Source organism: Colossoma macropomum, unplaced genomic scaffold (genome assembly GCF_904425465.1).
Source record: "Colossoma macropomum unplaced genomic scaffold, Colossoma_macropomum, whole genome shotgun sequence".
NCBI lineage: Eukaryota > Metazoa > Chordata > Actinopteri > Characiformes > Serrasalmidae > Colossoma > Colossoma macropomum.
In genome coordinates, this window is record NW_023494809.1 from 1,583,360 (window position 1) to 1,609,964 (window position 26,605).

Consider the following 26,605-nt stretch of genomic DNA (forward strand, 5'->3'; position numbering starts at 1 on the left):
TCACATGGTCAGCTCCTAAAGGTAGATATAAAGAGAAATATTCGTTTAAAACAAGCAAAAATGTGATATGCTGTATGCCATTGTGCTATGCAGTGTTCTTCCACTATAAAGACAGGACTGTAGTTTGAACTTTAAATGGAACAAAACATCTATTTATTCTTTTAGTATTTCATGCTGGAGCAACACATTGTTAGCATGTACAGCCATTTGGCTGAAATAAGAACATGTAAATGGAGTTTTACCATAATAGCACTGACGCTAAAATTTACAGCCGTTTGGTTCAAGTAAGCACACGTAAATGGAGTTTTACCATAATAGCACTGACGCTAAAATGCTACGTACTTGTAAACAGAGTCTTTCCACAATAGTTGTGGTGCTAAAATGTACAATGTTTTGGCAAAACCGTTCATATACATGTATTCTCACCGTAGCAATGATGCTAAAATGTACAACCATTTGGCTGAAGAAGTACATATAAATCGACCCTTATCATAGCATCGATGCTAACATTTTCAACCCTTTGGTTGAAGTAAGTAAATGGAATCTTACCTTTACTTCATTAACACTAAGATTTGGCAAACGAGTCCATGTAAATGCAGCCATTCCATTATAGGACTGATGTGAAAATTTCCAACAATTTATAAGTAATGTTACATATAAATATGTCATTTTATTGATTCTAAAATTTGTGACAATTTGCCTATGTAAATAACATTACATGTGTATGGAGTCTCATATATCATAATAGCACTGGCACTAAATCTTACAGCCAATTGAATAAGTAAGTATATGTAAATATGTAAATTCATGTTTATGCACCAGAGTAGCCTGAAGATTCGTCGTACTGTACCCCTGTATTTGTATAATGACAACAAAGTGTAACTGAATAAAGTCTTACCATAATAGCGTTGACGATATCGTTCTTGTTGTGACGTAGTGCACGGACAGCTTTAGCGCGAGCCACATTAGCCTGCGCCATCACCAGCTCAATATCTCTCTGTTCCAGTCCACTCTCGTCCACCTGATTAAGTGAAAGCAGTTCATGTCACACTGTGAAATCAAGTAAGTGGAAACCTAACTGCCGTATTATTTGTATCAGGGAAGGTAACTCACTACTATTCAAAACTTTGAAATGCTACTGAAAACGTCAAATTTCATATTTTTGAATACATCATTCAAACGTACATGTTTACATTTGTATAACATATGATCAAATGCAGTTTTCTACATGCACTATATGTTCAAAAGTTTGGTCATTGGCAATGCTTTACTATGGAGATTAGACAAGTTGTGTATGAGCAATTGAATGCCTGCGTCAACAACGGGTGCACCATAGCCTCTTTCTGTAGGCCCCCTAGTGACAATTCCACCAATGGCATGGAAACGTTTTAGTTATATGATCAACTAAAATATATTTTCTGCCACAACTCTATTCTGATCTGTCACAGCACAGCTTGTGCGCGAAATCGCTACTCAAATCGGTTCTGAAGGCAGCGCTGCCTTCAAGGTGGAATGAACGTACGTGGTTATCGTACGTGGATGAATGTGGTTGGTTAAGCAGAGCAAGTTGGAATGAGAGATATACTATAAGGTTTGTCAAATATAGATGCCCATGTGTACTTTGATGTGTTCATAATTCATGTCATGCTGAAAGCATATTATTACCATTACTTTTATTACTAGTTCGTCCCAAAAACATCGGATATAAGCTGGTGCCATGATCGCACAATGTGCATGTACTACCCTAATATGCTTAAAATCTAAGCAGTTGTGATTTAGGCGCAGAAAGCTTGACCACAGCAAAGTTTGGTGGCTGCACGCCACTATCGTTGCAAGAGGCACGTCTTCAGTTCCAACATGTAAACTCAGCATTAGTAAAGAAACTGTTTACTAACGAGCATTCTTACTAGTCTACTTACATTACTTCGCTAGTTAACAAGCAAGCAGTCAAAGAAGATGCTGCTTTAGAAGGTCACTAGTTTTCCAGGCAAATTCAAGCCAAAGTACTTCCCCCTCTCTGTGCTGTTCAATTTTAAAAAACATCAAGACGTTGAAATGACAGGGACAGAACGGCTCTTTACCTCCTCTTCTTCCTCACTCTCCTCTTTTATGGTTAGGCTGGGCATGATGTCTGGGGTCAAAGGCGAAGGGTCAAGGGGAACCTTAAACTTCTCTGCCGCAGCCTTGTGCACCTGCTGTGACAGGTCCTCAATCTGAAATAAAAAACCAGGAGAGCATGTATTTACTTTACATCTACAAGGTGGACTGACAAGGTAGGAGAGTCTAATAGAGTGGACAGTGAGTGGACACAGTGTTTAAAAACTCCAGCAGCACTGCGGTGTCTGATCCACTCATGCCAGCACAACACACACTAACACACGACCACCACGTCAGTGTTACTGCAGTGCTGAGAATGACCCACCACCCAAATAGTACCTGCTCTGTGAGGGTCCATGGGGGTCCTGACCACTGAAGAACAGGGTAAAAGGGGGCTAACAGAGTATGCAGAGAAACAGATGGACTACAGTCTGTAACTGTAGAACTACAAAGTGCTCCTATATAGTAAGTGGAGCTGATAAAATGGACAATGAGCGTAGAAACAAGGAGGTGGTCATAATGTTATGCCTGAACGGTGTATATTGGATTGTTCTAGAAACACGGCTGCGCTGGTTAAGCACACTCAGTGCTGCAAGCAGATATCATGCCTGTTCAAAAAGCCGCCTCTGTGGTAAGCTGTACATTTTAAGACATCCCTACACCACAGAATCAGGAAAAACACTTGAATAAATATGTCTCAGCTCTCGTTCACCAGGCAAAACTGGTCATATCAAATGGGCCCAGGCGAAATGGCTGCAGATAAGAATGCTAAGTGCTTAGCTAATTGGCCACACACTCTCAGATGGTGTGACATTTGCAATTCTGTTCTTCCTTACTAGAGTAATTACAGTTTTGTGGCCAATTTAAAGATAATATACTACAAGCAGAGCCTTTACTGAACTGCACTTCATGCAGTTATTTTCCACATAGTTACCCGAATAAGAAGCTTAGCTGCTATCACTGTTTTTCAGCTATGCAGCATGCTTATGTCAATTTTTATAGATAACAGTATGTCATACAGTATCAGAAATCACATAAGCAAGTCTATTTGAGATGACTTGATGACTCTGTATAGTGAGGGTTTAGGCATGCAGTTTGCACAGCGCTAATTGATAAAGTTAAAGCTTCCATTACTGTAACCTACATTAGCCTTGAAGTTTCAGTGCAAAACTCAAGGAGCAAAATTCAGACAAGAAATCTGTCTTGGCTGAACGACTGCATTACTATTGCTTTAAGATAAAGGCAATGGCCAAGAAGGTCGTTAACACAAAAATGCTAACCTTGGCTTCTCCAAAGACTATGTAGATGTCTGATGCAGGGCTTTTGAAGACGTCTGGACGAGTGATAACAAAGAGGATGTTCTTGGACTTCCGGATGGTGATGCGTGTAACTCCATGGATCTGTTTCAGCCCAAGCTTAGACATAGCCTTGTGTTGATAACGCAAAAAAAAAAAACATTAGTTAGGTGCTGAATAGACACGATAAGGCATTAGTGTGTCAGGCATGTCAGCAATCTGCAGAATGGGATCAATAACGTCTCACCTTCCGAGCCTTCTTCTCACTTCGGCTCTGCTTAGTTTTGCTCACTGACTCATCAGCTGCAGAATGTGATATCTGGGAGAAGTTAACCAAGAGAAATGGAAGAATTTGACAATGACGAGGACAAACTGGAGAGTAAAGTCTGATTGCAGCTCATTTGCAGTGTGTCAGACAAGCACAAACACAATGTTTTTGCACTCTTTTCATTTTTCATAACTCACCTGTGGGTCGGAGGGTCTTAGAAGACTCCCATCTGGCTCTTCCAGCTCAGGAACTGAACCATCACTGTCTGTATCATTACAGGAACCCACTGTATGTTTGAGAGATAGAGAATGAACTACCTCATACCGTTTGACATTGGGTTCATATATTAGCAAGGACAGAACTTATGCAGTAGACTGGCAAGGACACATACTGTTGTTTTTTAAGGAGAGATCCATGTCATCTGAATCCTTTGTTCTGTAGCTGATTGAGCATCCGTCCTGGTGGTTAGTGTGCTTTCCGGCTGGCTTTTGCCTTGTTTCAACGGGGCAATTTAATGTGGGGTTAATGCAGGGTAAGATCTCCCTTTCACTGGTCAAGGTTGACGTTCTGTGAGCAGGGCTAGCATCTCTGTGTCCCACGCATCCAGTGGGAATGGTTTGGGGGCTTTTAGAAGACTCTGCCCTGTGTATCTGGCATACTGCTGAAACAAAATCAATCAAGAATTTCATCAACGACCACATATGTACAAAATTGACCAGCATGTCCATTACGCAAATGGTAAACTCAAATTTGATCAGCACACAACTTGGGCTGCACTGCCAAAAGTTTGAGGAACCATCACATAATGTAAAAAAACTATGAAGAACCCTTAAATTGGTATGGAACTGGTATATTATGTGAAGGTTCTTTAAATCTTTAAAAGGTCTCTTTTTCAACCATGATTCTTCTAAGGCATCGACTTTTTAGCATTAAATATGGCAAATTTCAAGTAGTCGGTCTGACGTGCATTAGTGAGTCAATAAGCATGCATGCTTGCACCACATTCTTGTCATTGGCTGATAACCTGTGATTGACTGATAAACATGTTCTTGATTAAAGATGACACCAATCCAATCTGATTAGGTATCAAGCTGATATCAGCGTAAAATGCTGGCTCAGATATTGGAGGGAAAACAGTTATAATCTGACCCAATACTGTCACAAATCTAGCCTGAAATAGCATACACTGTCATTGTGGGATGTCCTGTTAGCTGTCTGTTTCTTTATGTGGGGTGGTAGAGTGTTGTTCCCAATAGTCTGCTTTTAGATGGTTGTCCCAAGTGAATCAATTTAAAAGAGCTCATTTTAAAACTTATTTTTAAAGTAAAAATATCTAATTAATTTTGACCGATACACAGTTTTGATATGACTATTAGTATTGGAAAAGGAAATGTGGAATTGTCCCATCTCTGTTTTTCTCCTAACACATTCAACACACTATTCCACTACAAAGAGTTAATGCCATATGATTTTCTTTTTTAAATGTCTGAATTTATATAATAAATAATGTAAATACTAAGAACATATTAATAAAGAAATACCTAAACAGAAATTTACTAAACAGAAATAGATGTTTAATGCGTAATTTGTATCGTTCAGGAGTTCATGTCAAAGTCAAGGTACCCAGCCCTATTTTTACCGTTATTTTTGTAACAAACATTCATTTAGTCTTCCTGAAAAGTTATTGTGACACTAGATGTTCTCTGTATTTAATGATCAATGGCACAAAAAACAATATTTTAAAGTACAGCTCACCTTCTGAGTTCCCTGGTCTGCTTGGCTTCGGTTGTAAGGATAACTGCTCATTCACCTTTTGCGTGTCCTGTATGGGGAAAGGAGGCTGGTAATTCTTGCTCAGACTCCACTGTGGACACTTCCACACTGGCGACAGGAGAGGGCCTTTGTAACTTATCCTGACATGGCTGATCAATTGTGGCTGATTCTGTATGAGTGAGAAGACTGTGTACGTGGGAACTGTCACTTGAAGGCTGTGATTCCTGTATAGGGGTAGGAAGGTCCTCATCCAGCACATGTATGGATGAGACAGGAGGGGAATGCCTGCTCTCTTCTGAGCTTTCTGCTTCAAATGTGCTCTCCAAAGTGCTCCCTACATGATTATCATTGATGTCTCGTGTGCTTTCTTGACATTTCAGCTCTTCTAAGGTGCTATCGTCAAGTTCTTTTTCTTGATCTGGATTGGCAAGACTATTTGCTTTAGTCAGACTCTCTGACTCTGTCAGATTATCTTGTCTTTCCAGAGTGTTGGAGCTAGAGCTCCCATGGTGGAAAACAAGCTGATTTGGTGTTTGGTCATGTTCATTTTTCTCTGTTGTAGCATAATTTGTGTCTGTTTGCTGAAGATTTTCATTAGATGTTTCAGTCTGAGCGATGGTATTCGTTTCCAGCGTTTGACACACCTGAGTCTCAAGTGTGCTGTCTTTACTTTGGATCTCTTCCTTTTCCTCCAGGGCAGAAACTACGCTGGTGTCAAAAGGTACATGTAGCTTTGGTTTCATGCCATCATCTGAATCAACGCTTCCTTCAGCAGAAATTATTGTGGTGTCATTCAATTCTCCTTTTTCTGTTTCAGAAATACCTGATTGTGGAAGAGGGTCTGTAACATCCTGCTTTGTCTCCAGAACAGGTGTAACTTCTGTGGCATCTTCCTTCACTTCCTCTTTTGGATGTTCTTCGCATGTTTTTTCTGTCACAGTGATACTCAATGTCTGCAAAACATCTGTGTCCTTTTGGTTCATTTCCAGAAGTTCACTGTTCTCTCCAGCATCTTTGTCTAGCTTCTCCTCTGGACATGTTTTCACAGCCTCCTCATCCTCTGTTTCCATTGGTGACATACATACATCCCTGATCTGATCCTCAAAAGCAATTTCAGTCTTTGGTTCAGTGACCTGGCTGCCATAATCCTGTTGATTTTCCCCTGTTGTAATGTTAGACTGCAACTGTCTGCTATTTATATTTGGTTCTTCCGTTGAACCTTGCTCATCTGTGCATGTTACTGTCTCCTTTTGTGACAGATAGTTGTTGGAAGAGGAACTCTCAAGCTTTAAATCACTTGATTTCTTTCTTGGGGTGAAGGTGCCAAATGACCCCCCTTCTAATTTGAAGATAGACTCATTTTCAGAGACTGTGGATTCAGCATTTACCAGGCAAATCTGTTTAGGGACTTCATGGACCAGTGATAGGCATGAATCTGAGACAGGGACAGGGTTGTTTGATTGGTCTGGTATATCACTTGTTGTGGTAGGTTCACAGAGATCATTTTGTTCATAAGAACCAGTCAAAGCTGGAGTCTGTGCTTCTTGAGCTGATTCCAGGACTTGCAGTGACTGTTTAGGAGAAGCGTCAGTTCCGTCCTTGCATAGGTTTGAAATGGATTCTCCTGGAATGTTAAACTCTGTGTTAGGGGTCTGATCTTTGTCATCTTTCCCATCATCTGAAAGTATATTTAGTGTAGATTGTGCACTTGGGATGCAGCTCTTTTCTGGATCTTCCCATGTGGTCACCAGGAGTTTTTCAGAATTGCACTGTATAAGTGCATTATTGTCTGGGTTTTGAAGGATGTTTGCATCGTCTTCGCCCCCTCCTGCTTCTGACAGATCCTCAATGGATCTCCAAGTGGACAGATTTGACTCCAACATGCCAGCCTCAATATCTGCCATCTTCTCTGGCAAGTCACAGTAGCTGTTGTTGTCCTCGAGGTCGCCCATGATGTCATCTCCAGCAGCAATGTTGGGAGTTACAGATAGGCCCTTGTTGTGCAGTGATCCAGCTGTCTCGCACATAAGCAAATTCTCTGCCTCAAAGTCACAGCATTCCCCTAATGACAGGGACAAGGGCTCAGCTGGAGCCCAACCCTCTGATGAAACACTCCTTTCTGACATGCTATTTTCAGAGTTCTCTTTCTTTGGTGAAATGGCGAGCATGCTGTAAGTAGCAGAGGACATGTTTAAAGGGCCAAGACTTACATCTTCAGGGCCAGGATGATTTTCTGTCAGGTTATCTTGGTCAAGGGAGTGTTCAAATGGGGAGATATCAGCTGGAGTTAAGTTATCTGGTATTTCTGACAGCTCAGGATAGGCACAAACTGGTATGTTTGTGGGGCTACAGTCGTCTTTAGGGTAAGACAACAAAGGGACTCCTTTGTTAAGATCATTTGTTGCAGTCTCATCAAGCCTCAGTGAAGTATCCAAGAACTCGGAGTTGTTTCCATTTTTCTGATCCAGCTCCTGGTCATCCTGAAAATTTAATTCAGGGTCCATGCCTGCTGCAGTGGCACCAAGCATACAAAGAACTGGTTTACTACATGTTTCAGTTACTTTATCTAGTTCTGTTGATTTTGTTTGATTTTCTGACTCCTGGGTTCTTAAATGACCTGTCTGTTGAGGCTCCACACCACATGGATTGTCTGTTTCTCCTGTTTCTTTGAGATCTGTGCACTGACTATGTTCCCCAGTTTGTTCCCTGATCTCGGCTGTCTCTGTACATTCACCCTCAAAGTTTTTTGGCATGATCATGTCTTCAGTACTTGTAGTGCAGACTGGCATATGCTCATGAGCCACAACATTTGGAAGCTCAGAAGATTCAGAGGAAATCTCCATTTCACTCTCACTTCCAGAAGACTCTGGTCGTGCATGGGTTATTGACTCCACATGATCATCTTGTCCCGGAAATTGCTCAGCAATTTCAGCATGTCTCTCTGTGCTGTACAGATGGTCATCTTCATCTCCGTTACAAGAAGTGGAATCAATTGACTCTTCTGTGTCATCTTGATAAGCAAAAGACTCGTCTACCCCTTCATTTATGGAGTTCTCTGAAAGTGAATTTAGGAAAGAGGCAGATGTGTCCTCCTCATTTGGGTCATCCACATCCCTTGGCCCAGTCTTTAAGGCTTCTGCCTGCTCTTCCAAATAATTGTCATCATCATCATCCTCATCCTCATCATCATACTCATCCACATCACCTTCTTCCTCTCCAGCAGCATATGCATCGACATCATTTTCAGGTTCCTCATCTGTTGGGAATAATGTTATTTCCATAGAATCTGCCTGGAATATCAAGCTGGCATGGACAGGCAGCAGGGAGGCAGGAATCATTCCATCTCCACCGGGTCCGTCATCTCTAGCGCACCCATGGAAGAACAGAGCAGAAGATCCCATCTCACTGTACAAGCTGTTGTTGTCAGTGTCTGAAATCTCTGAGGAGCAAGTGGCAGGGGTTAGGCTGCCTGTCTCCAGGGCAGTAGCAGCTGTTGCCAGTCGGTGACTGAAGGGAAAAGAAGATGCCAAATCTGGGGGAAAGTCCTCTTCTGGGCTTAGAGGGGCATCCAGTCTGGCAAAGTGCTCTGAGACACAGGCATCAAGGTCCAGTTCTAGATCCTGATCTGGATCATCAAAAGGCTGGGTTATGTCAGTGGCTCGCTGAATTTCTGCCTGCACTAAGGAAGCCTCAGACCCCCCTAACCCATCTTGTGAGTCTGTGCTTCTGCCACTACTGCTTCTGTGTGGAGAAACGTTCTCTGTCACCCAGTGAGGCCTGCAGGTCTCCCTTGTTATCCTCTCCTCTGCATATTCCACATCTTCGACTAGCCCTGGCATGACAGGCTTACACAGGCAATGCTCCCTATCAGCTCCAAGTCGCTCATCTCCCAGCTCATCCCCGATCTCAGACAGAGATCCCACATAGCAAGCAGGGGCCTCTTGCAATTCCGCTTCTGCAATGAGATTTGGGGAACAGGAGTGAGAGGTGCTGGAGGTGTAGGATGAGGTCCAACTGCCTCCCTCAGCAGTAATGTAAGATCCAGATGGAGAAGTGGGAGGGGAGCACAGATCAGACTCATCAGTTGGCGAACCAGGACCTGTGCTTGGACTGTTTGGGTGCCACTGTTGCTTGAGATGTGAGCAATAGGCCATCTTAATGGGGGTGGAAGGGGCTGTGTAATAACGATCTGGGTCCAGTCCTGGAAGAACTCCAATTCGTTGGGGATCAACTGGGTATGAGGGCTCGGAAAAGGACAAGGAAGGCACTTCACCCTGAGATAGAGACAGTGGGTCTCCCTCATCATCTGGGAAAAAGGTGCTGCTTTCTGTCAGTCCAGTGTCTGCTGCTTCAGGCTCTGGATCTGTGCATTCAAGTAGCTGATTTAAGCTTTTCTCTTGCTCAGGAGTTGGGGTCAAAGACTTATCCTGGTCAGGTTTGGGACTCTCCTGACCAGTATCAAGTTTGAGTTTCTCTTCCACCCAATTTTGTTCCTCCACTGAAGGTGAGGAGGTTTGTGAGGCATGGGATTCTGAACTTGACATCTCCTCACCTGTCTTTTTGCCTAGCAGCACACCAATCTGTGTCTCCATGTTCTTCAGAAGAGCTTCTTGTCCCATAACGACCCTTGCATCCATGGACTCAGGTTCTTGGTAGTCACTCTCCACCTCAGCCCCAGTTAAGACTTTGATCCTCTCCATTTTTACTGGTCCCCTTCTACATACTCCTTTGCCGAACCGCCCTGTTAGGCGGCCTACTGACCGCCCATCTGTTTCAAAGCTTGCGCCCTCTGGTTGAGGCCGAGTAGAAGTATTTGGCTTTGCCATAACCAAGCGGGGCCCAAATGGAGAGGTACATTGTGGGGAGAGTTTGGGTGGGCTGCTAGGAGAAGGGGTGGAGGCACTGTCACTTGGTGTAGAGGCTGTAGAACTGGAGGCTTGTCTGGACAAGTCTGAAAAAGAAAGCAATAAAAATATGTTAATTAATTTTGTGTCAGTACAGTATTTATGTATTATGGATTAGATAGTTTGGATTAGACTTAACATTCACAGTAAAACACTTCATTTACAATGTCAACAAAAATGTGATACTGGCAATCCATTCACAGCATTTGACTACATTCATCAATGCATCGCCACTACTTTTGACATTTATATTGCTGTGTTGCAATACAGACAGTGGGATTGGCCTTCAATGAGTAACTTCAAACTGAATATGCCTTGTTGAACTTTTTCATCACTTCAGGTTGCTGTTGGTCATAATGCCAGCAAAATGTCACATAAAATATTCACTGTAGTGCTTGAAAAGGTCATCTAAGTGGAATTGGTTTGGCTAGAGTGGTTAGAGTATGATTTTATAAATGTAAAAATCAATAGAAAATTGTAAAGTTTCAGTATTCAAATAGAATGCCCACATAATATTTTCTCACTGATTGTTCTAGTCCAGGGGTTCACAACTCCTGCATCCCTGTTCTAGTCAGTGGACAGTAAACGCTAGGAACATGCTGTAATGGAGCATGTGATAAGATGTTTAAAATGAAGCTGTTAGTTTAGTTACAGCTCATGGTCTAAATTTCCAATCAGTTGCAACACCTGGATTGAATACATTAGCAAAATTAGCAAAAGCCCTTTGAGATATGAGCATGTTGTTCTTTTCTAACAAAGCAAAGCTGTTAAAATTACAGCACTAGATTGCAATCATCTACCACTGAGTTTACCCCAGGCCAAACAGAAATGACCTTCCCTAAACCACTGTTGTAGAAAGAAAGACATTAAAGTATCATGTAGAACACTTTGTAATTCCAAGATGATCTTAACCCTAATTAGCTTTTTAGGAAAGCCAATTGAGATTAGCCTAGAAATGAAGACTATGCAGAGATAAATAGTGGAGTATCTCATTAAATGCGTAATGCTGCAGACAAGCAGCTTTAGAGAACACATTTCCAGGAGGGTGATTTCACCTCTCTCATCCCTCTAGAGAGGTGGTGGTGAGGGGCGTTTAGTAGGTCAGCTAAGTTGGACAGTGGGAAGCAGCAATTTGAATGTCGGTTGAGTAATTGTATCAGGGAAGCGAGGCCCTTTTCTGCCTGCATGGCATCTCGGACTGACAGTAATGACTGTACGTGGAGGAAAGCACACAGCACTGTCAGCAGATCTATCTTTGTGGAATATTTCCATTGACTTCAGTATAACTGTAGCTAAATGATGCAACATTTTATCCTAAACCGAACCATAACCAAAAACATAACATAAACATGCATTATGCATGGAATTGGGAATCCCTGCAGTGTCTAGTCCTGACTGCTAGTTCAGCCACTGAGCTTTAGACTAAATCAGGGGTCGGCAACCCAAATGTTAGGAAGAGCCATTTTGTCAAGTTTCAACAAAAATCTAACCACATTGGGAGCCACACCATTTCATGTCAATTTTATTAAAGTATTGTTCACCACCATGGCTGTAAATATGTCTCAGTATGTGATAATGTACCAGTATATGCTAAAAACATAAATGAAAATGCAGACTTACTTTGCTCTACTTTATACCTCAGCTATAGCCTCTTTTCTCGCATCTCCGGCAGGAAACTTTTCAGCAAAAGTAGAACAGTTTCTTATAAAATGTCTCTCAATGTTTGACTTTTTTCGAGGCTGAAGTCGCTTCTCATTCTCCAACTTCTTGTTTGAATTTTCCTGTTCCACCTTAAATGGTGCCTGAGGTGCCAGAATGTAGCTTGTTTAAGGTGGAATGGGAAAAGTCGAACAAGCTTCAGCTGCATGACTTTTTACTGTTTGACAGTTTCTCGTTGGAGGTTCAACATATCAGGAAACCAGCTGGAGTGATTATAAATGCAAATAAGTTAATTTGTCTCCAAATTATTGATGTTCGTCTTAAATCTCTCTCTTTGCCTTTTTGTTAGCTACTATCTAGGCGAGATTGTTGTCTGTGTTGCTACGGTGACCAGCAGTCTGCACACTGATCTTCAGGGTTTAAGGGTGAATCAGCAGTTCTACATTAACTCCAGAGTTTAAGACCATTTATTGTTAAACTGTGTTGAAAGATCAGCAGAGCTTTATTTTACTGCAAAGGAGGATTATTTTACCTACAAATCTAATTCTGCTGTGGAGCCGCAACAGGGCAATAAAATGTTGCCGACCCCTGAGCTCAACATTACAACCAAGCAAGCTTTAGTCCAAGTCTTACCTTGATTGTTAGTTCTATCATTATTCAGTTCAAAACGGACTGCAGAGACACATTTTTTAACCTTTCAGTCAGAAAAAAGAAGCCAAACTAAGGTAAAATATCTACATATCTAGGTACTTTAAGTTTTAGCTTGTCCTCCTCTTCTGATGAGTCATTTCTATTGTTGGAGTCATTCATTTTTCCTATTGTAATGATGACTTAAAGACAGTTGCTACAATAAGACATTTAGCTTCCTAGCTGTAATATTATCTATATGCCTTCCTTCTGCATTCAATAGCAAATGGAAATCACTGGGGTGGGACCCTTAAGGGTACATCTCAGTACCTTTAGTCAGGGAACATAATTGTATCATAATCCATTAAAATTATATTTTCTAAATTGACTCCACACACCTGGGAAAAACCTATTTAAGCTACACAACTGGACTTTTGGACAATTCCTTTTCGTTTTACTGGTCCCCACTGCATTAAACATTTCAAAATTTCCTTCTTCCCAGGGACATTTGGTGCCTTTGCATTGGTCTTGTATGAACTGTTGACATGATTAGTACCTAGGGCCACATAGAGCAGTTATAGGATTATCTCTCTCTCTCTCTCCTTCCTCTAAGCAACTCCTTCTCCATCCTTCATCTCAGTAACCTTCAGTTTGTGTGTGAGGTCGCTTTACTACATTGAATGCTTTACTAAGTGACCTTTTTTTCACATTGTCTACGTCGTATTTCGAGTGCTCGCTTTTAATACTTTGTCTTTCCAGTCATTGGCTGTGTTTACGTAATCTGTATGAGAAAAAACAAAGGAGCAAACTCTAAAATCATTGTCTCTTAAACACCCAACGTGTTCTTAAAAACATGATCTTAATGAGCAAGCTTTACATGCTGTTTAAGGCTCACTACAGTGATGGATCTTAGGTCTTGCACGTATACAGATCGCTTAGCCTTACAATATTTACAATACCGTATATGCAATATATACAATATATACAATGTGACATATTTAAATGTGACAGTCACATAGTTCATAAGGAAAGGGGAATCCTATTAGGGTCATTCTACAGAAACGTACACTTCTCTCTCTGTCCATAAGAGTCACTGGTGTTACCGATCGTCATTGGTGTTACACATAAGAAAGGTGACACCAGAGACATTTTTAATGAACAGTGCATTTTACAAAATGGCTGCTACAGAGCATCAAACCACATGTTGGTTTGATGTATATTCAATCATTAAAACAAAATGTTTAGGGCTTTTCTTAGCCTAGACTATTCCAATGTTTGATAATATCCAACAGTTGGAGCCCTAATATAAATGCGCAATGTCTCAGTTCTTTCTTTCAGCTTCCCCCAACTGTTCTTACTATGTCCTTCATCAGTCTCTCTAATGCTGTTTTCATCTCTCTCTCTCTCTCTCTTTCGCACACACCCTGGTCTCTCGCCCTGAGTGTCCTACAAATGTCATCATAGGCCAAAGCTATGTAATGTTAAATCAGACACGACTATCTGTGTGCATGTGAGTGAGTTCCCTGCTGTGGGTGTGTGTGTGTGTGTGTATGTGTGTGTGTGTGTGTGTGTGTGTGTGTGTGTGTCCTGCTGTAGGAGGATTGTTGTGCTTAGTCATGATGCAAAATGGTGACATCATCCCATCACACCCCACACAGGGAACGTCTGTTATGGAGCTGAATGTGAAACACAGAGGCAGTGTGTGAGTGTGTGTGTGTGTGTGTGTGTGTGTTGCAGAGACAGAAAGAAAGACCCTTTTTTGGTTGCAGTTGCAGTGGTTGTACAAAGCTATGGCAGCATATGCCAGACTGTTCTCTAATCCGAATGAAAATTCAAAAGCGCTAATGAAACCTAGAATTTACAACTGCATTTCCCATATGGCATCACTGTGTGCATCATTTAAGACATAATTCAAATTCAGCTGCAAAACTTGCATATGAAAATCTGTATATGATGGATGGAAAAATGAACATGAAAAAGCACAGTGCTCTTGAACTTTCTTTGTCTTATTTGTCCGAATCTGACATGAAAAAACAGAATCAAAATTTTGGAACTGCATTTCCTCATTAACACACTCCAGCTCTGCCAAAATGAAACTGTGTTTACAACCCTGTTTGCAATTTCATTTTCACAGTCAATAGCTACGTTCACATTATAAGCCTCATTGCTCAAATCTGATTTTTTGATTCAAATCTGAGAATGAGCCGGCGTCCTGAAATGACCCGCATGTACTCAGTAACAGTAACAGTAATCATCAGCACAAACTAACGAGCCGAACGAGCTTCACTGTGAAGATCATTAACTCTGATCAGCTCTCAGCTTCCTTATTAGAGCGAGACGAAGGAGAAAAAGGTGAGATGTGTTGTTTTTCCACCGTTTACAGGCTTTATCTTCTGTTTGGCGCTGCTGCCATGGTAACGCTGAATGATGGCGCAGTGGAAAAAAGCACATGTATTCTGATCTGAGCATCACGTTTAGGTCGCATGGCCACAAATCGGATACGTGTCCAATCTAGGACCACATATGAAAGTGGCTCAGGTCGGATTTGAAAAGATCAGATTTGTGTGTCCACACAGCTCTGAAAACATCAGAGTCACATTAGGGCAAAAAATTGGAAATGTAAACGTAGCCAAAAATTATTTGATTCCAGCGCATAGACGCCTTTTTTCGAATATGGAGGTAGCATTACCAACCACTACCAACCGATTTTTGACTAGAAGAGCTCGTGGCTGCACAGACTCCAATGTTAGTGACGTCATGACTGGCTTCAGGTGGAGGCTTGCAGGACTGTCGGAGGAACAGTGGTCCTGGAGGAACATTTCCCTGCACATTTCGGTGCTTTACCTGCTTTAACGTAGTACAAATAGTTAGTGGTTGTTAAAGAGCTGGGTGAGATGATGATAACAGGATGACCTGAACAATGCTGGTAGAGAGAGTGTTCACTGTGATGCCCGCTCTACCATTTCAGCATGATCTTCGTGCTTTCAGGAAACCCAGTCCAACATTAAAATGTGCAGAGCAATATTCGTCCGGGACACACTGCACTAACTCACAGTGGTTCTGCATCTCCTTAATAGGAATATTCATCACTGGCCTTCCAGGTTCTCCGAGAAGTCCTGTGAGCCTTTCCTCGAAGCCGGTCAGTCACTTGATGCAAGTTTGAATGCATGATGTCAGTAACATTAGTGTTTGTGCAGCCACAAGCTTGGTTGCTAATGCTGCCTCCATATTGTAAACAAACGTCTAGCTATGTGCCAGAATCACCGAAGATTTGTCACAATTTTTTTTTCGTCACTTCCTCTTGAAACACGTCCTGCACTAAAATGTCTCTCCTGACGTCTCACCCACAGTGTTTGATTGACAGGAAGCCTCGTTGACAGTGAAAATGTGATTGCAAATAGGATTGCAAATACAGTTCATTTAGGCTGAGCTGGAGCACGACTGAGGAAATGCAGCTGCAAATGGGTGATTGTTTTTCTGATTTTAACAATTCAGTCAGACCATTAAAACAATGGAAATGAAATGTCAAAAGCACTTTGCTTTTTCTGTGTTGAATTCTTCCAGTCATTATACACAGAAATGCTATGGCAAATACACATTTTGCATTTGGATTTATGTCTTAAATGATGCACACTTGCATTTGGAAGTACAATTGTAAATACACTGTTTAATTAGCATTTTCAAATTTGCCTTTGAATTTAACAAAAACACTGAAATATGCTGCCATACATATTTACAGAAGCCATAGTGATTTTCCCTGAAATAAAAGCGTCAATGTAGAAATGAGAGAGAAAAAGAGATTAAGAGATATAAACAAAGAGAGAGAGATAGAACCATGGAAAATGAAAAAGGTAAGACAGAGAAAGAAAGAAAGAAAGAAAGAAAGAAAGAAAGAAAGAAAGAAAGAAAGGGAGAGAGAGCAACGGAGTGAGAGAGGAGAGGAAAAAAGAAAAATAGAGAAAGTAACTGAGAGAGAAATTAGAGGAAGAGACAGAGGGAGACGAGAAGATGAGGGGGGATAGAGCGAGAGCAAGAAAAAGAGAGAAACGGAGAGAGAAAATAAAAGATACAGACTGATGGAGACAGCGAAAGGGAAAGAGAGACAGAGTGAAAGAGAGAGATAGAAAAAGATTAAGAGATACAGTCAAAGAGAGAGATAGAACCATAAAGAGGGAAAGAAGCTGAGACAGAGAAAGAAAGAAAGAAAGAAAGAAAGAAAGAAAGAAAGAAAGAAAGAAAGAAGGAAAGAGAGAGAGAGAAATGGAGTGAGAGAGGAGAAGAAAAAAGAAAAAGATAAAGTAACTGAGAGAGAAACAGGGCAAGAGAAGTAAACAGAGAAAAAGAGTGAAGAGAGGATGAGAGTAACAGAAAGAAAGAGAGCATAATAGGATAAGACAGATAGATAGATAGATAGATAGATAGATAGATAGAAAAAAGAAAAATATAAAGTAACTGAGAGAGAAATAGTGCAAGAGAAGTAAACAGAGAAAAAGATAGATAGATAGATAGATAGATAGATAGATAGACAGACAGAGAGAAAGACAGACAGATAGATAGATAGATAGATAGATAGAGAGAGAGAGAGAGAGAGAGAGAGAGGCATCTGTCTCTGGGCAGTTTGTGTAAAGTTTGACTCACTGCAGGTTCCACCTGCTCAAGGCATGTGCTTAAATAAACCAACAGATGAAGCAGTGTTTCTGTTTGTGTGTGTGTGTGTGTGTGTGTGTGTGTGTGTGTTTCTGTTTGTGTGTGTGTGTGTGTGTGTGTGTGTTTCTGTTTGTGTGTGTGTGTGTGTGTTTCTGTTTGTTTGTGTGTTTGTGTGTGTTTCTGTTTGTCTGTGTGTGTGTGTGTGTGTTTCTGTTTGTGTGTGTGTGTGTGTGTGTGTTTCTGTTTGTTTGTGTGTGTGTGTGTGTGTGTGTGTGTGTGGGCATGCTTGAGTGTGTGTGTGTGTGTGACCTCCTCCTTGAATGCCCTTTCCTACCAAACCCCTGCAGTCTGCAGAACAGAACGAGCAGATGGTGCTAAGTCCTAAATAAAAGCTCTTCCTGTCTCCATCCACAGGCCTGAACATCAATATTACAACTAGAGTCAGCAGATAAAGCCACTCTTCATCAGCTCTTTCTCTGTCTTGCACCTGAACTCTCTGCCTGCAGCCGGCCGCCTGAGGAATTTCTGGTTTTCTGGGCTCAGCCAAATTTCCTCTGTCAATATTGAAACAATGCTAATGCTAAGCTAAGCGCCAGTAATTCATTTCTAGTCATCCCAAATGTGATCCATTAGCCAAGACATGTTTGCCCAAAGTTTGCTTCTTTTGTACTGACGCAATGAGGCCAATGTAGCCAAGTATCACACTGAGAAGTACAATCCCACCATACTGAGTTGATGAATGTGGTGGGGTGGGCTATTTGCAAAACTGGCGGCCATATTGCAAAAAAAGGCCTAAAAACTGTCTACTCTGTCTGCTTTATGTGATAGGATGGATATGTTATGCTTGACCCACCCAGCTGCAGACAACAACAAATTACTAATGTTATCAATGTTGAATGAATACAAGGCTACAAGGCTAATGTTAGCTAACAAGTCATGTAAGCTAATAACACCAATTAGCATCAGACAAACTGAACCCTTCCAAATGTTTCCGATGAAAAAATCTCAAATAAACTTGTTTATGTTGTTTCTGACATTGTTATCTAAAAAATGGACAAAAATATGTTATCTAAAAAAGCACATTAGCATAAAAGGAAGCCTGAATTTGTGCATCGCTAGTTGTTTGTTACATTAGCCTCGTAGCTCAAATGCAGAAAGGCTTTACTGGCTGTTCGCAGCTTACTATACCTCAAAGTACAAGATATTTTACTACTTTTAGGTGTAAGATTCAGCACAATCATCCAGAAATGGTCAAAAATGACCTGGAATTAAATCTTGTTACATTAAGAGTCATTCTATGGAAACGTCCATTTTTGTGTCCCTACCATTTACACATATATTACACTTGAAAAACATGTTAGGGTTGCAATTTATTTATATTTTTAAATAAGACAATAAGTTTTAACAATCACACCTTCTTGAGCCTCAATTTAACAATATTGGTTTTTAAATCAATTATATAGAATTCCAAGCACCACAGAAGTGCTTGTCCTCACAGTCATGTGTGAAGGCTGAGGCCATATTTTGAGGTAAAAAAATGTTTTTCTACAATTTTAACTGCAATAATCTATACATCTATATAATCTATGATATATATGATTTAAATGACATAAAGAAAACAAATGCCAAATAAATATTATAAAATATAATGAAAGTTCCCCAGGAGTCGTGTCACTGGTGTTACCGCGTAACAAAGAATCTCTTATTTTGATATAAAAATCACACTGATGACATCACTCGACTTCCTTTTACCTGTTTTCTGAGGATCTATGAAGAAAAGCACATGGTGAGTCCACTGTGTCTTTCAGTTATCAGAGATTTTCTCATTTAGCTCATGATTTCATATGAAGCTTTTAGCCGAAGTCACTGGTGTGACCGACTTTATTCTGAGGTAATTGTGAAAAAATAGAATACAAATGGATTAAATTACATATTTTAGTGGATATTCCATGATTGACAACATGTGGTTTGATGCTCCGTAGCAACCATTTTGTAAAATGCATTTTTCATTAAAAATGTCTCTGGTGTTCCCTTTCTTATGTGTAACACCAGTGACAATCGGTAACACCAGTGACTCCTATGGAGAGATAGAAAAGTGGACGTTTCTGTCTTTTTTGCTTCCTTTTTGCAGCTGTTAAAGTACAAACTCAAAGTGGCTACACTGGCTGGTTAGCCGAGGTAAATATAAACAGAAACACCTCATGCTCAAATAAACAAACATTACTCGCTGCTGCCCTCTATAGATGATCTCTCTCTCTCTCTCTCTCTCTCTCTCTCTCTCTATATATATATATATATATATATATATATATATATATATATATATAAGAGCCATGACAAGTCTCTATTAATGCATTTGCCTCAACCCAACACACCCAACTCACATTCTGTTTCTTGCACCGTAAAACATGATTATAAAACATAACAACTGTGGAAAATAATGTCAGTCACTGCAATCAGCTTAACCCTCTACTGCACACATTATGAGAGCAATTTAAAAACTTCACTTTCTTGCATAAAGTGGTCCAGATTATTAAATTATATAATTATAAAATATATTATGATCATTAATTATCAACCCGATCATTAAATTCAAAAACATTTCTAAAACATAATAATTTGTGCAGGGATCTTTTTGGAATGTGTTGCCTTGAGGCAACATTGTGAAATAATGGGAAGAAATGACATTGAAGTGGTGAGACCTGGCTTGTGACTGGTTTCACTGGTGATCTGTTTCACTGTCGCACACTGTTGCTTCTAAGCAACCAACATATTTCTGCAAATTCTCATAACAAAAAAAATGTATAGTGAATGTTAAAAAAAGAGGTTTAAATGTGCCCACTAAGAGATAGTATTGACTTACTCAAACTCTTCCCTTTATTGTTACTGTTTTTGTCTTTAAATATGTATAATGTTGTTGTAAAGTGAGGAAAATGAGTTTGTTGCCCTGAGGCAACATTGTGCTATAGAGGGTTAAATAATCACAAGTTTAAGTGATCATGTAATAGACCTATATGCTATTACTGTTCAGACAAAACATTGTTTCTGCCTGTGTATTTATTTTAAAGTGATTTTTCAGCTACAGTTTTACAGCTGTTTCATTGTTACGCCCATGTGTGCCAAAAAGAAAATGGGTACTAATAGGTTTATAACCTATGGGGTAGTATTTGAACCCCCTCTGGGAGGCCCTTTTTCTGTCTCTCTCTCTCTCTCTCTCTCTCTCTCTCTCTCTCTATTTCTCTCTCTCTCTTTCTCTGCATCTAAATGAAACACATCACCACCCAAATTCCTGCACCCTCATGCACAACACAAATGCCACTGGCACTCGTCACAGACAAATTAACCCCTGGTCGTCTGCCCGTCTCCCGCTTCACACTGAGTTCCTGAACTCTCTGTGAGTGATGTAATGGGACTGGACAGAATAAGAGTAGCCCAAACAAAACCAGTCAAGAGCTATTCAGATCGGTCGTTACCCATTCGAGCTCGGTCAAGAGGAATCTTAGAGCGTCTTCGGGAGAAACTTTACAAGCAAATAAAAGAAAAAAAAGCAAATACAATTTTCCCTCTTATCCCAAATGTGCTCAACAAGCCAAGACATGTTTGGTGAGTGAAGTCAGCTTCTTCAGTTTTGCACTGGAGCTGAAAGGCCTGATAGAAGCTTATATTCCACCCATTAGGATTGTGAGAAATGCATGTCTGAATCCTCACAAACTTGCTTTAAACTGGGTTGTGGTGTTAAGTAATATCAAATAGACTTCCCAATGTAGTTTCTGAGACAGTATGAATAAAAGTACAGCATCAGAATGGCTGCTTAGACTATTTTTAGCTATGCTACATATTTTTGTCCAGTTTAAAGAACTAAACTGTCTTAGTTGAATCACTACACAACATTGGTTTTCAATGAACTTTTCTTTGAAATGTAATAAATAAGCTGAAAAGTAGATTGATCTTGTTACCTTCAGTGAAATATGATAATGAAGTGATTCAAAGGTTGATAGGATATCTTCCCGTGTGAATATAAATCTGAAACTAGATCTGTTCGTCTGACTCATCATTGCATCCATTGCATCATCAAAGCATATCGCTGCTGTCGGAAGAAAACCTCATATCTCCATTTTTGTTTCTCATTTTTCAGTTTTTGACATAATTTGAAAATACCCATTGCTCTTTACATTGTGTGCAAATTTTATGATGAATGGACCAAAAGAAACGGCCCAAAATGACTTGTCAAAACGTCTGGTTCCATTGACTTACATTAAAATTAAAGTAGGTTTTTTCCTTCTCCTGTAAAGTTACCACGAGGTTTTCTTTCAACCACAGCAATATGATCTTCCACACCCAAAGCGATACTTATATCACATATTTGCTTATTAATATGCATTAACAAGCTATACATGGATACTTCCCATATTAACGTTACCAATTGCTCTGTAGCTAGCCTGTAGTGAGCCCACTGAGGCCTACCTGCTCATCTCATTAGTTCAGTACTAAAGATAGTGCCGACACACTGGCACACATGAGAGGTCTTTATTTTTTTAGGCCAATGTTTCCACCTCTCTCTCTCTCACACACACGTACACAGATTGTCTGTTCAGATCATGTGCTTTGACAAACATTTTATTGCACTACACAATATATACATTCCTAAATTCCTGATTCTTGGCATGAAAAAAAATTTAGTAGAACATTGTATGGAAGGTTCTTTTGTGGTGGAACTTCAGATTCTCCAGTCTAGCACGTCTCATTTCACATAACTCATGCTGAATAAAAAAATCTAAGCTCTTTTGATCATGTATAAAGTGAGGTGGGATCAAATAACGCTTGATCTCTAGGCCTACTCTAATCATCTCTCTGTCACGAACTCACTCCCACACGGTTAAAGGGCGCTACTCTCTTTATTTTGTAGCTAACTAGTCACAGCGAATAATAACCTGCTTGTTTTCAGCAAAGCCTGCCACAGACCCTAAAACCCTGGATGCTTTTTTGCTGAAGGATTATGGGTATTGTAGTAGGTATGCCTATCGCATACATGGCTAATCCACATGATACACATCACCACACTATCCTTCGGAAGCAGCCAGAGATGTTCACAAGCTGCCTCATGCAGCTTGAGTCGAGCCTTGAGTCTTTCATAGTGAATTTTATTTTAGCCTCATTATTAGCTACGTTGCTCAAAAGTCCACCCCTATTAAAAACCATTCGATTCGAAAATCTTTCAAAAGTGAGCCTCTCGTTACAGAAAAACCTTCAGTCTGAAGGTCAGAACTGAAGAGCTACATGGGGCGTGGTGTTTAAAGGAAAGAGAAAAAACTGCTTGAAATGGTTAGTTAGGCTGTTTGTTTAGTAACTATGCTAGCTAGCTAGCATATTAGCTAATAAAGTTGTAGGTTTGGTGTGTTAAATATATACACTGCAAAAAATGGTATCTTGTCAAGTAAAATGATCTTAAATATAGTCAATAAGTCTAATATTTCAAAAATAATCTGCCACTATAGTGAGATAATTTTACTTTTAATTACCTAAAATAAGTAAATAATGTATAGAAATAAGGTCAACAATCTTATAATAAGTGCACAACCATCTCAAAATGGGAATTATTAGATATATGGACTAGATGCAAGATCATTTTGCTTGAGTAGATACTATTTTTTGCAGTGTGGTATTCGCAAAACCCGGAAAAAGCGCCCCACAGCCATATTGTTGACACTCCATGAGCACAGTGTGTTTGAGTAGTCAGTGCTGGCTATAGCTACCAAATTGCTAAGTCATATTTGAGTCTTGATGACGTGTTATTGCCCAGGATAACATATCCAGACATCTACTGTGTAAATACTGCATCAGCCTACACATTGCAGGAGTCGGCCTACAAATCGTTAGAATCATACAATTGCCATTATTTTGGTCAGCGATACTCTGTCTTTACCATGAACTACACCATCAAATGTCATTGTGATCGCAAAAGTGAGTAATGGCTACATATTTATGTTTGATTGGGTTAATCAGCGTTAACTTGATGTTAGCTTATGCTTAAGTAGCTTAAGAGCCCTGCTAATGTTCTGGTGTTCTCTCAACTGCATCCATTGTCTAGCTAAAGCATAATAGATTTACATTATTACAAATACTGCATACGTCAGTCAGTGTCAGCTGTCAAACTTTGGTATAAGGATGTGGCTAAAAGTTTTCCCTGTTTGTTCTCGCTATTTAAGACTTCCCCTTTGCTGGCTCAGCTCTTTAGCCTCTTTCCCCTCAGCCAGGATGCTACAAAAGCTTTCACCATTTTGTTTTTTGGTGCTGTTGCTACTACAACCGCGAACCACACAGCACACCATGGCTATTTTATCTGTCAGGGTGCTTTATTAACTAACGGTGTACAAACGGCCGTGGTACGTCAACAATATGGCGGCAGTGACGAGTGTGTCGTCAGTCGAGTGATATCTATTACTAAAACTTCAGCTAAATTTGCTAATGCGCTAGCTAGCATTATTGCTATTCAAAGTACATGCTATAGTCAACCATTTCAAGTTATATTCCTTTAAATACCACATTTTTTTACGGCATGTATTCCTTTAAACACTAGTACTATGTAGCACTTGTGTAGGTTTTTCTGTAATAAAGGGTTAATATGGCCTATATGTATTTTGGAATAGGTCTATTATGCAAAACCAAAATGCTAAACAGAGTCATTTATTCTCTTAATTGTTAATCACCTTACATTCAGGAGGGGGCTATTAAATCCGCTGGTGTACATACGAGCATTGTTTAAAACATAAAGATAAGACCCAACTGTGAAAACTCCCTGTTGGAAAAACAACATTAACTAGCATGAATTCCATGCTGGTTTATGCTAGTCTGGTGCTGGTCACACGGCACGGTCATGCAGGTTGACCTGAATAACAGCACTCAAAACTAAATCATTCCATTCTAACTTGCTAGCACTGAAATTTACCTCAGCAAAGTAAACATTAGCCTAGTAAGCTAAAATGCCAGCTCATTAGCAAGATGACAGTAGCAACATTAGTGCTAGCTGGCTAGCTAGAATATGGTAACCAGCACAGCTAGCTAGCATTTGATGACCTTGAAGTTTTTCATTGCCTTTGATGAACTTGTAAAGACTATAAGGAATTTGGTTAGAATTAAGTCTGGTTTATGTTTTATTAAAACCAATCTGTAAGTCTGAATCATATAGCTTTTTATATTTTAGTATTTCTGAATGAAAAATGGCATCAGGGAGGATCTGTCCACTAGCTGAGTGTTTTTGCTCGATGGGGTGATGCATCAAAGATTTTAGGACAAGAACAATTTGGACTTTTAAATGATATGATATGATGAATTGCGTTTAATATGACCATGACATGAAATAAGAAGGAAAAAAGGTCCGTTTTGATTTAGTTGGTGTTGCGATTTTGGTTCTAGGAAGAGGGATAAGTGAAGAATCTTTGTGATGAGAGGTTCTACTGAGAATGTGTGCTATGAAGAACCATAAGAGTTTTAAGAAACAGTTTCAATAAGCCGTCTTCTGTGGAACTTGATATGAATGTTTGGAATGATGTTGTTGCAAAGAACCTTTCTAGAACCACTTGGCAACTTTATTTATGATGTAAATCACTGTTATAACCTTCCATTCTGTCCTGAGCTGTACATGGTAAAGGCTATGAGACTCTTCTTCCATTAACATCAGTCATTAATGTAGAATGTAGAATGTCAGAAATCATTCAGCCACAAAACTATCTACGTATAGATACAGCTTGGTACTTTAATTATGTACTCATACCCACTATCCTCAACACAGAGTTCACTACATGCTGTCCCTCTGCCAGGCTGCATTATTTATAATGACGCTTACATCAACATTAGTCATTACACCAAAGCTGAAGTCACTCACATGCACACTTGCACACAGATGGGGCTAATTCTAAAGCTCCATCGTCTCTGCATGTCCCAAATCCGTCTTATCCGAAGGCAAACCTCGATGCTTTTCCCATCTGTTTGCTGTGATTTTTGGGTGTGATTTTTGAGCAGGCAATCGAGTGGGCCAGTAACGGGGGTGGTGGGGGGACGCCAGGTCCTGCCAGGGATGCTGTGTCATGCTCCTGCGCTTGTGGAGAGGAGGAGAGGAGGGTGTGGGTGCATTACCGCTACTGCTGTTTTGGGACGATGCTGATGCTGATGATGTTGCAGGGCGCGGCCAAACCTCTCCTCTCTCTCTCTCTCTCTCTCTCTCTCTTTCTCTCTCTCTCTCTGCTGTTGTGGCCACCACATGCTTTCAACTGCACCATCCTTCATCCATGAAATGCCAACACCTCCCATTCCTTGCCTTTTCTTATCCCTCTTTCTTGTGCTCTCTCTCTCTCTCTCTCTCTCTTTACAAGGCAGCAGTGTTAGCTATGAGTTGCAGTGCTTTATATAATGTATAATGGTGCTTATATCAGTATCAGGGTCACACATGCCTTTTTCAGCCACACATCCTCCCTGTATCACACCATGTCTCTCTCTCTCTCTCTCTCTCTCTCTCTCAATGACGTTCTATCATTCCACCCACATGCTTTCAGCCACATATGCCTCTCATGTCATGACTTCTCTCTCTCTCTCTCTCTCTCTCTCTCCCCCCACTTCCATTCCCATCATCTCTCATCTCTCACCTGGTCCGGGCAGCTCCGTGTCCGTCTCTCTGTCCAGCAGACCTTCCGCCGTTTCCCCCGGCATGTTTGTTTCCCACCCTCTGACGCACTTGCTAAAAGAGCAGTCCGACGGAGGAGAGGAGCGAGGGAAGAGAAGAGAGGATGAGTGGCGGTGTGCTCTCGCACTGAGTGAGCGAGCCTGTATGAGAGAGAGGGAGCTGCAGAGGCTGTGTGGAATCTGAGAGAGAGCTGCAGTATTCTGTGTGAGTGCAGGAGCTCTCTCTCCCTTTCTCTCTCTCTCTCTCTCTCTCTCTCTCTCTCTCTCTCTCTCTCTCTCCCTCCCTCGCTCTCCTTTCCCTCCTGCAGTCTCATAACCTCTCCCTCCCCCTGCCGTTCTCCTCCCTCTATCTTTCTCTCTCTCTCGCTCTCCCTCCCTGTGTCTCTTTGTACCCCCCTCGCTCTACCACTCCACCCTCCTCCTCCTTCTCCTTTTCTCTCCACCCCTTCTCTCCCTTAGGCAAGTGGATCTTGGACAATGATGTCAGCAGATTCCTGCTTTTGTTAACTGCACAGACGAGGACAGAGAGAGAGAGAGAGAGAGAGAGAGAGAGAGAGAGGTATGGAGAGTTTAGTTAGTAGTTTGAGCTACTGCTCTCTCTCTCTCTCTCTCTCTCTCTCTGGGGAGCGTGTAGGTTGTTCTGTTGCTTCCCTGGAGGC

The 26,605-nt window shown here is 40.7% G+C and overlaps 2 protein-coding genes across 4 annotated transcripts; both read right to left on the minus strand.

Moving 5' to 3' along the window:
• Nucleotides 1-4,076, minus strand: LOC118798503 (nascent polypeptide-associated complex subunit alpha-like). Its single transcript, XM_036557881.1, has 7 exons — nucleotides 4,052-4,076; nucleotides 3,858-3,946; nucleotides 3,640-3,711; nucleotides 3,378-3,524; nucleotides 2,082-2,213; nucleotides 899-1,021; nucleotides 1-15 (listed from the first exon to the last, which is right to left on the minus strand). Exons 1-7 carry the CDS (start codon nucleotides 4,074-4,076, stop codon nucleotides 1-3), a joined length of 603 nt encoding a protein of 200 aa, XP_036413774.1.
• Nucleotides 4,064-26,210, minus strand: nacad (NAC alpha domain containing). 3 transcript variants are annotated; one of them, XM_036558293.1, is made up of 3 exons: nucleotides 25,910-26,210; nucleotides 5,416-10,384; nucleotides 4,064-4,318 (listed from the first exon to the last, which is right to left on the minus strand). In XM_036558293.1, the coding sequence occupies exons 1-2, from the start codon at nucleotides 25,971-25,973 to the stop codon at nucleotides 5,463-5,465; spliced, it is 4,986 nt and encodes a 1,661-aa protein (XP_036414186.1). In that variant the 5' UTR covers nucleotides 25,974-26,210; the 3' UTR covers nucleotides 4,064-4,318; nucleotides 5,416-5,462. The 3 variants fall into 3 exon arrangements, with proteins under 3 accessions (XP_036414186.1, XP_036414188.1, XP_036414187.1); XM_036558295.1 differs by lacking the exon at nucleotides 25,910-26,210 and adding an exon at nucleotides 25,153-25,375; XM_036558294.1 differs by having other exon boundaries at nucleotides 4,078-4,321.
• Between the last annotated feature and the right edge of the window lie 395 nt (nucleotides 26,211-26,605).